Source organism: Enhydra lutris, unplaced genomic scaffold, assembly GCF_002288905.1.
Source record: "Enhydra lutris kenyoni isolate GAN:26980312 unplaced genomic scaffold, ASM228890v2 scaffoldscaffold22, whole genome shotgun sequence".
NCBI lineage: Eukaryota > Metazoa > Chordata > Mammalia > Carnivora > Mustelidae > Enhydra > Enhydra lutris.
This window is the reverse complement of record NW_019154106.1, coordinates 15089277-15100484: the sequence shown is the minus strand read 5'-3', so window position 1 is coordinate 15100484 and position 11208 is coordinate 15089277. Positions and strand designations below refer to the sequence as shown.

The window sequence follows — 11208 nt, the reverse complement described above, 5'->3', positions numbered from 1 at the left end:
CCATAGCACATACCCTCCCCAGTGTCCATCACCCAGCCAACCCATCTTTCCCACTCCCCTCCCCTCCAGCAACCCTCAGTTGTTTCCTGAGATTAAGAGTCTCCTAAGGTTTGTCTCCCTCTCTGGCCTCGTCCTGTTCCACTTTTCCTTCCCTTGCCCCATGATCCTCTGTCTTATCTCTCAAATTCCTCATATCATTGAGAGCATGTGATAATTATCTTTCTCTAATTGACTTCTTTCACTTAGCACAAGAGCCTCTAGATGATCTTACTACCTTTTTAAAGGACTTGCTGTTACTAATATTAGCTTATAAATTGTATGATTATCTCTATATTAGAATTTAAAAATTCAATACTATTCATGATACAAAGGCATAGCAAAATAAAGTAAAATGCTGCCTTAGTTTGTAGAATATCTGCCTAAAAAGCTATTGCAAGCAGATTTATGGAGAAACATTAGATGAACTTGCTTCCTATCTCACTGAGAAAAATTAAGCCATCAGAAGAACATTTCCATAGTCATGACTAACAATCTACCAGCATCTGTTCAAATATATACTACCTTCCTACCTTCTCCAATAAACACACTACCTTGCTCCTATCCAAAGGCAACCAATCTCCTTATAATATGATTTCTGAGTCTCACTTCCTTATCACTTACATGAATGCATCTCTTATTTCATCTATGTTTCCCTTACTAATGGATCATTTGCTTCAGCAAAGAAGCAGTCTGTCATTTCTTTTATTTATTTATTTATTTATTTATTTATTTATTTCATTTCTTTTATTTTTAAAATGAAAATTTCCCTTGATCTTATTTCCTTTATCAGCCACCATTTTCTATGATGAATTAATAATACCCTTCCACCAGAATGACAAAGTGTATTCTCACTGAAATTGATGAACTGATTCTAAAATTTGTATGTACGTGTAGCTATGTTTAAACAGCCTTGGCAATAAAACCAGTGTGAGCAATAAAAGAGCTAGGGGAGAGGATCTTCTACATACCAGAACATACCGTAAAGATCTGCTTTGTAAACATTTTGCTGTAGGCCTGTTAATAAAGAACCTTAAAGAGTGGAAGAAATGGCCCAGAGATTAAGCCATCTATCTTTGGAAATGTGGTATAAATTTTGTAAATTAATAAATGATAAAGGCAGAATTTTAAATCTGAAGGAAGAATGGTTTATTGAATTAATTCTGGGAGGGCAAATTGCTATTTATCTGCCTCTACTCGATACCCCCATTTCATACATTTCTTTGTGCCTGTCTCTGTCCTCTCTCATTTTTGATTTATAAAGTTGTTTTTTTAAAACTTCAACTAATATTTGCACAAATATTTATCAAATATTATATTGTTATACTATCTGTCTCATCCCATCTTCACACTATTATTTCAGTATTATACCACTCATTTCCTCTAATAGAATCAAATAATTAGTGATGAAGAAAACAGGGCATGGTATAAAGTAGAAGATGCCAAGTGTGGTTTGAAGTAGGGTCCAGAGTTCCAGGATTAATTGCTGGAGTCCTGCTGTTGAGTCATGTGTTTAGAAGATCATCTTCTCTAGGAATGTGGACTGGGTCAGATGGTTCTTCTGTTCAGGGAATCTCTCTAAAATTTCAGTTAAAAGAAAATAATGCTCGTTCCTTAGTACCACAGGTGAATAACACTTGTCCCTTAATACCACAGGTAGATAACACCTGTCCCTCAATACCACAGGTGAAGGTACTTCTGCATGTTCACATTTCTGGTGAATCACTTCAATTCTGCTTCTTTTTGTCAGATGTGAATACACACAAAAATAGGTAGGATACAAGAGTGTGTAGAACAACAGGCTCCTGCGTATGGACCCTCTCCAAAGGGACATCGTGAGCTAAGTCTACGTTTCCCTCAAGCTTCAATCCCAGAGCTACCTAGATTCAGAGTAAGCAGACCTGCCATCCCTTCTCTTTAAAAAAATGGAAAAGAGAAAAATTCCTTTAATCTTTAAAAATTGTGTGCTTTAGTTTTAAAGTGATGGCATATATAGCTTAAGCACTGAGGAATAAAAAAGTAGATTTTAGATTAGTCTATACATTTTTGCACATTATTCATAAAATGTGTTAATCTTTAACAAGCACCTGTTGCTACTCCAATCCCAACACATTACAGGTCCTTGTGGATTGATTTTGTACTTCATCCCAGGACTCAGCTCTTGTATTTGGTAAGCACATGGACATTTTGCCTTAATGCTGCACAGAGATATTGTATTCCATCCCAATGCACAGTTTTCTATTCCTGAATATGAAGGGAATGGAAAGTGTCTTTAAATAGAAACCCAGGAGAATTTGGAAAAATAAAAAAAAAAGTAGAAACTATAATTGGTTGGAGACATAAAAGATTTGCAAATACTTGATCAAATCAAACCACAGGAAACTGTCTTGAAAAATCATACTGATGGGAAATTGCCAAACCCTGAGGAGAACTGAGAAACAATTCTACAGGGTCATGTCCTCTCAGGGATAATTCTTTAAATTGCAGTTGGAAATCAAGGAGGAAACTTTTGCTTCTTTACTTTTTTCCTGGAGACCATGTTGAAGATTGATAAGTAGTGGGGAGCATTCTCTACCTTGTCAGCCAGAGTTACTCCTTCTCTCCCTCTTACATGTACAAGTAAGACTTGGGAACAAACTTCATGTTTTGGGTAGACATTGAAGGGGCTTTTCTCTGTGCAGTATAGGAGATTGCCATCACCAGAATTTTCTAGAAACTGACAAACGGTGAGATTTATAATGCACATTTTTGCATTTTCAGGGAGGACTTTAAAGTGTAATGTAGTACTTAAAAAGAAATGCTGTTGTTGTTCAACTACTAAGTTTAATGCAAGCATGAGTCTATCACTTAGCTGTGTACCTTGGGCAAGCTACATAACTTTTTCACTGTGAAGCTTCATTTTTAATCTAGATTATATATGAAAAGTCTCAAAGGATTTGGAAACAAAGTAATTTATGTGGCGTTCACAGGACAGCACTTGACACAATAATATGTGCTCAATAAATAGCTGCTCTTAAAATGCAAACATTTTTTAGAGGATTAGCAGTACCCAATACAGGGGCGCCTGGGTGGCTCAGTGGATTAAAGCCTCTGCCTTAGGCTCAGGTCATGATCTCGGGGTCCTGGGATCGAGCCCCGTATTGGGCTGTCTGCTCCGTAGGGAGCCTGCTTCCTCCTCTGTCTCTGCCTGCCTCTCTGCCTACTTGTGATCTCTATCTGTCAAGTAAATAAATAAATAAAATCTTAAAAAAAAAGGAGTACCTAACGCATTACAACTAATAAAATTAGAACTTATTTAGTTTTTCATCTTCAAGTTAAATCCAAATGATGATGAAATGCAGCATGTACCTATTTTGGTCCTAGTCATGTAATCCTATTTTTTTTTATTCTTTCTGATTATATTCTCATATATAATTCATCTTCTAATGCCTTCCTTATCCTGATATTTTAGGTTAAGAGGTGCATTTTTTTCAATCTGCAAGGAATACTGAAGCATTATCAGGCAAATTTAAGTGCTGTTTACTATTTACAGAGTTATATGTAATACAGAACTCTATAGTCCCACAACAAATCCCTAACAAATGGCACAGGGAAGGACATTAAGAGTTAAGGACATTAAGAGTTAAGGACATTAAGGACATTAAGCAAGTATCTTATTGAAATCAAAGAGCAGAGGTTTCTTATTTTAAATATGTTCACTTATTTTTATCTAAGTACTTGATGCCAAAAATAACATTACATTTCTGTCTCAGAATCTTTCAAGAATATTTAAGTGGCTGAATCTCTGCACTGCTTGGTACTAGTTGTTGGGGTTTGTCTCTCTTAAAGTGAGATAAATCTCTAAGACCACAGAAAAAAGAATGCTCAAGCATCCCTCAGGAAGACACAGGTGGAAACAGAAAACGCTTTTTATTATTTTTTTTTTTCAAATTCCAGACACAGTAAGAGTATAAAATAGTAAAAATGTAAAACATTTAGTGGAATCAGCAGAGCAATACTGATAAAAGAGAAAGGGAACCCAGATTGTAGGGAATAGAATATGCTTCATTAGAAAGATAAAGAATAATTTTTTTTATTGCTGAAGAAAATAATGATCCCAAATCAGAAATAGAGTGGATTGTAGGATTTTAGGGAGAATCATTAAGAATGGAGTTTTAATCTACTCTTTTAATTTGTACTAACTATATTTTTTAAAATACATGCAAATATGTCACATGCACTAATTTAGTTTGAAATATAATTGCAAAATTCTACTTGTAATGGTGACCTTACTATTAATTCCTCAAGTAGTTTCTGTTTTTTGTTTTTGTTGTTGTTGTTGTTGTTTTTATTTTTGTAATGTCCTCCTCCACAGAACTAATGGGTATAAGCAAGATGTCAGAGAGAGAATTAAGGAGAGAAATCATAAAGTGAATACATAGGCTTGAAAAAATTATCAGTGACAATATAGAATCTCTAAGGGCAGAAATGAGATCTAATTTGGCCAGACTAAAAAATGCTATGAATGAGTTGCAGTATAAAATGAATACTCTAACAGCCTGGGTAAATGAAACAGAAAAAGAATCAGTGATCTAGAAGATAAGCTGATGGAAAAGATGGAAGTTGAGGAAAACAGAGATAGGCATCTAGAAGCACACGAAGAAAGGGTTGAAGAGATTAATGAAGACATTAAACGTTCCAATGTCCGAATTCTTGGGATTCTCATATAGTTTTAAAAATATACTTGAAAGTTGAAACAGGAATTTCTATTATTTTCAGAATGATTGATGCAAGAATTAGTTTTGTGCCAAAATGAATGGGAAGGAAATAGTGGGCAAAGCGATGAGTGGGGAGGCAAAATTCTCCAGGTCACAGCCCAGGAGATGGACCAAAATTCCATTTACAGCCACGAGGGTCCTTGAGGAATCTCTGGTGCACCTCCAGTGTACTGAAGAGTACAGCTATTGAAAAGGATAGACCTTTGAATCTTTGGGAAAGTTTGGGCCTTGATACATCTATTTATGAAAAGCTTATAATAGTTTAACATTTTTAGTTTAAGAAGCTATGTTATGTTATTATGTTAGTTCCACCTACACAAATTAATTATACTGGACATTTGATAAAATGATTCTCAAGTCCCCTCTCCTTTTTTCTGAACAGCTAAGTTGATGGAAAATGATGGTGCTGTGGATTCAAAGATTTTTTAGGGATGTCTGGGTGATCCATTGGTTTAATTATCTGACTGTTGCTTTCAGCTAAGGTGGTTGAGCTCAGTGTCTTGAGATCATGCTCTGCCTCCAACACTGCATTCAACAGAGTCTGCTTCAGATTCTCTCTCCCTCTCCCTCTGCCCCTCCTGCTCATACTCTTTCTCTAGAATAAAAAAATCATCTTAAAAAAAGTAAAGTTGATTTTTAATTTTAAATTCATACAGTTCTTTTTTATTACTAAATAATTTAAATTTTGCTTTATTCACTCACTTCTTTTTTATCTTATATTCTATTTTAAAAATTTTTATTTATTTTTAAATTTCTTTTCGTGTTCCACAATTCATTGTTTATGCCGTTCTGTCTAGATACTTATTGAAATCTTCACATATTGATTTTAAGGTTATTTTAATACATCTGTATAAATGGGCAGAGTTACTATACATTTGTTGTTTTTCTCATTTTACATATTATAAAAATCCTTCACCATTCATGTCCTCACATTACTAATTAGTGTTTTACTGACTGCATCAGATGCTATCAATCTGTCATAGTCTGAATTATAGAAGATCTTCCTATTGTTGACCACATTAGATATTTCTAAATTTTCATTATTATAAATGACACAACATCATTTTCCATTATAAAAGTTATACCACCCTATTTAACTTTTAGAATATCTTTGTGGTAGGATTTCCTACTATGAGGAATACAAATATGTTTATTCTGGAAATAATGCAAAAGCATTTTCTGAATGATTACATGAGTGAAGCAGTTTCACTGCAATTTTAGAATTAGCATATTTTTAAAAACCATGATTTAACAACCAGAGGGTTTTGTAGGGGTGGGGGGGTGGGAGGTTGGGGGAGCCAGGTGGTGGGTATTAAGGAGGGCACGTATCGCATGGAGCACTGGGTATGGTGCAAAAACAATGAATACTGTTACGCTGAAAAGAAATTTTAAAAAAAGTTAAAAATAAAAAAAACCATGATTTAAAATAAAAAAAAAACATATTTTACCTTATGATGGATTAAAATTTCCAGCTCACTTTGTGTGTGTAGAGACTGGGTAATCAAAATCCCAAACTGTTGCCAATTTTTATCTGTGAGTAATTGGGGCATTATCTTCTGATTCTGCACTCATTTGTTCTGTGTCCTTCATCAAATGGACTCATCCAAACATGAACAAGGGTATCAGAAGGCTTGAACCTTTACAGGTGGATGGAGAATTGAAAGGCCAACCTGTTCTGCATTCTTGCAAGAAAAGGAAAGTTCTTGTTCCTTTCTGTTGACACAGTGGGAAGGACTTGGGTGTTAGAACTGAAGTTTTTCTATTAACACCCCAGATCTAGCATGTGTTCTGAACTTTATCTTTGTATGCATGAGTTTCCTACCAGTAAAATAAGGATAAGACCTAACATGGACTGTATCCTAGGCATTAGGCCCAGAACAATTTTTTTTTTTTTTGTATTATTTAACTTAGTCCACATGGCAACACTCTGATATAGGTTGTTTTTTTTTTTCTTCTAAATTCCAGTTCTTATTTTAAAATGATGAAAAACAAACAAACAAACAATTCAACACATGGATACTTGTTCTGTGTTTGTACGGAGCTTTCCCATGTATCTTTCTCTTTTGTAAGGAATGAATGAACTCATCTTAAAGGCCAAGTTCATTTCAGATGTTTAAAGAAATATTTGGAGAGTAGCCATGATTTGCAAGTGCCTCTTAACATGAATCTTATTCTTCTGTTTGCAGATCATGCAAACTCCTGGCAAGGATAACATGCAAATGCCCTCTGCTCCTATTCTGTGCGCATGGGTGGACATGATGACTCCAGTGTCATGCTCCTTTCCTTAGAACCCTTCTCAACAGTTCACTCCAGGAAGCCACTGCTAAGTGACTAGAGTTGGTAATTGAGATAAACTATTTATCCACATGTGGATACCTCCTTTGCCCCTTATTGTAGCTCTGGCTATTTTAAAGTATTTAATAATATTTAAAAATAGTATTTTTCTCCTCCTCAATTCTTCCTGACCTCCCAATAGCACCTTCAACAAATTTTGAATTTTGTGTTCTTAGTGATGCTAGAAATACAGAAGATAATTTTTCATGTGGAGGCACCAACTTCTTAATGACTACTGTATCACATTGCACTGTCTGAAACACATTTTTCTTTCTCATAATTGTAGACTCTACATGTTTCTTCTGGCAGCTTTGAGCTTTCCCTTGGAAATCATGCAAAACCAAAGCTTTGTAACTGAGTTTGTCCTTCTGGGGCTTTCACAGAATCCTAATGTTCAGAAAATAGTATTTGTTGTGTTTTTGTTTGGCTACATTGCAACTGTCGGGGGCAACTTGCTAATTGTGGTGACCATCAGCAACAGCCCAGCACTCCTTGGCTCCCCCATGTACTTCTTCTTGGCTTTCCTGTCCTTCCTGGATGCCTGCTTCCCTACTGTCATTGCCCCCAAGATGATTGTGGACTCCCTCTATGAGAGGAAAACCATCTCTTTTGGAGGTTGCATGACCCAGCTCTTTGCCGAACACTTCTTCGCTGGGGTGGAGGTGATTGTCCTCACAGCCATGGCCTATGACCGCTATGTGGCCATCTGTAAGCCCCTACACTACACAACCATCATGAACTGGAGGCTCTGTGGCATTCTGATGGGTATAGCCTGGACAGGGGGTTTTCTGCATTCGATGATACAAATTCTCTTTACTTTCCAGCTGCCCTTCTGTGGCCCCAATGTCATTGATCACTTCATGTGTGATTTGTACCCATTACTGGAGCTTGCCTGCACTGACACTCACATCTTTGGCCTTTTGGTGGTTTCCAACAGTGGGTCTATCTGCATCATAATATTCTCTTTGTTGCTTGTCTCCTATGTTGTCATCTTGCTCTCTCTGAGAACCCATAGTTCTGAAGGGCAGCGGAAAGCTCTTTCCACCTGTGGATCTCATATTGCTATTGTGGTTTTGTTCTTTGTCCCTTGCATATTTGTGTATGCACGGCCTCCATCTGCTTTCTCCTTTGACAAAATGGTGGCTATATTTTACACCATCCTAACTCCTTTGTTCAATCCTTTGATTTACACTTTTAGGAATAGGGAAATGAAAAATGCCATAAAGAAAGTATGGAACAGACTGATGGTGTTTTGTAGTGACAAATGAAATATTAAAGTTTAAAAAGATTGTGAAGAATAAAAGTCAAATTTTCGAGACAAAAGCTTTGTGTTTTTGGACCTCTTTAATAGGTGCTTATATAATGAAACCAAAAATAAAAACACGACCCAGTAATATGGGGCTATGAAAATATTTTCACCCTTAGATCAGTTATCAACTCTAATTTGGTAATTCAGTATCTTCATAGTAAATTAAAAGGAGTTGGAGATTATGTTTTCTTAAAATCTAAGATTCAATAAAAGATTATAAATAGAAATTACCCTTCAGGACTCTTGCCACTCATCCCATGATTTGGTAAATTTGTAAGGAATGAAAAAAAATATCTGAGAGAAACAGAAACAGAAACATACACTATTTCAAGTGAGAAGAAGCTTATGTGTAGGATACTGATCTTTGTGATTGATGAAGACAACAGTCATGATTCAAGAATGGAAGAGATCAAGCATTCTCAGAAACTGAGCTATAGGAGTCCCTATATCATATGACTATGTTCTGAAAAAGAGGAACTCACACCTTGGATTTCATGACCCCACTTCCCCATCTACTCTTATTTATTTATTTTTTAAAAATTTTTTCTAGAGAAGTTATTACTCTCTGATATGAAGATATAATTTAATTTTCCTATTTTTAGTTTTTTTGTCAGCCTCCTCTCATGGACTGTAAGCTCTAGGTGAGGCAGGGAATTTTTTTTTCCTGTTTTTGTTTCATGATATATCATGATGTATCATATCTTTTACATTAATACACTAAGGTGTCATGTTTGGCAATGGAATGTAGTTATTATAGATATTAAATCTTGAAAATGGTAATATATTATTATTGTGTGTGTGTATATATGTATGTGTGTGTGTATACATATATTCATAAATGTGATATAGATATGTATATTCAAATAGAAAATAAAGCCGTTGTTCTCTATGCACTTTCTTATTCTTCACTCTCTGTCCATTCTTTCATTGTGTACAAAAACAAATCTTGCTCTCAGTGATCTGAGTTTTAATCGTAAAGTATTTCTGATCACATTAATATCATTTATTCCCTCAAATTTTCACTGTGTTAGTTGGGTTTATCTAGCCAGAATTTCTGAGTTATTCATTGAAAACCTTCCTTTGTAAGATGCAACTTTAAATGAACAGAGTTTAAATCAGGGCCCTGATTGATGCTAAGTTGAAGACAGAGTTGGCTCAAACTAGGACAAACCTCAGCTGGCATTTGTTCTATTTCCACACAGTTTCCATGATGGGATGAGCATAGTCAAGTGAATTCAGGAAATCCTGGAATTGCTTTGACAGAACCTGGAATCCAGATGTCATCCAGTCTTTTGGTGTACAAGAAATTTAATGAGTGCTAAAGGTCATTTGACTCAGAGATTGAAGAAGCTTCAAGAGATTGTTGACTCACCTTCTTGCCTTTGGCCACTTCAGGATATTCTTGCAAACTACCCTCCAAAATTTTCCCACCAGAATGGAAAACTTAATAATTCCTTCAAAAGTAAGAAGTTCATTTAGGACTTTGGACTGGGAAGTTTAATGCAGGGGCTTGTTCATTGTCAGTTATTGTTTTCCAGGCCAAGAAATCTTATGACATTACTGTGCATATCATATGAACATAAAAGAGATTTAGACTTGTACTTAAGAGATGTGGATTTAAGGCTCAGTTCTGTTACCAATTAGCTGTGGGAACTTTGTGGGGTATTTCACTTCTCTGGTTCTCAGTTCCTCATGTTTAAGTAAGATTAATAAAAACAAATGAATATTTCTTCTGTGCTTTCTCTGAGCCAGGGATTCATTACTTTCTATGTTAAATATTTTAAGATTTACAGAAGCATTTTAAAGGTAGGTCTTCATATTCCCATTCAATTGATGGAGAAGCTGAGTTCTAAGATCTTAAGTGACTGGATTCTTCCAGTCCATTTGTGATAAAAGAGACCAGGTTTTGTGGTGTGATTTTCTCTGACATTTCTGTGAAATACCAGGACTTGATGGTTGCCACTAAGCCTTTCAGCAAGATGGCAAGGCATTGTGCGATCTTTTGTGGGATCCTCTTACCTCCATTCCTGTCTCCACATTCTGTCCTTCCCCTGTACCCTGCATGACTCAGCTCATCCCCATCGAAGGTGCCTAGCAGATAGTGACACACTTGATAGTTGATATTTGGACCAAATATCCAGAGTGCTGGGTAATAACATGATTTGCCACATGAAAAGTAATTTTTAATGCAATCTATATCATCTTAAGTAGGTTATAACCATTCACAAACAACTTTCTCTCTGGTAGTTGGAAGGGCATGTATCTTTCATAAAATATTTTATTTATTTACATATTTATTTATTCATTTATTTATTTGAGAAAGAGGAGAGAGAGAGCAAGCAGGGAGAGGAGCAGAGGGAGATGAACAAAGAAACTCTGATGAGTGCAGAACAAGACACAGGGCTGGATCTCATGACCCTGAGATGATGACATGAACCATTATCAGGAGTCAGAGACTTAACTGACTGAGCCACCCAGGCACCCCAGGAAGGGCACATATATTTAAAAAGAAAAAGAAAAGGGACGCCTGGGTGGCTCAGTTGGTTAAGCAACTGCCTTTGGCTCAGGTCATGATCCCAGCATTATGGGATCGAGTCCCACATGGGGCTCCTTGCTCAGCAGAGAGCCTGCTTCTCCCTCTGCCTCTGCCTGCCACTCTGTCTGCCTGTGCTCACTCTCTCTGACAAATAAATAAAAAAAATCTTAAAAAAAAATAAAAAGAAAAAGAAAATACAGAAGACAATACACAAGACATGTATTCAAAAATTCTTC

At 36.0% G+C, this 11208-nt stretch overlaps 1 protein-coding gene across 1 annotated transcript; it reads left to right on the top strand.

Annotated features, from left to right (window-relative positions):
- Positions 1 to 7333: 7333 nt before the first annotated feature.
- Positions 7334 to 8395, top strand: LOC111149600 (olfactory receptor 4C15-like). Its single transcript, XM_022506742.1, has one exon. It carries the CDS (start codon positions 7334 to 7336, stop codon positions 8393 to 8395), a length of 1062 nt encoding a protein of 353 aa, XP_022362450.1.
- The last annotated feature ends 2813 nt before the right edge of the window (positions 8396 to 11208 follow it).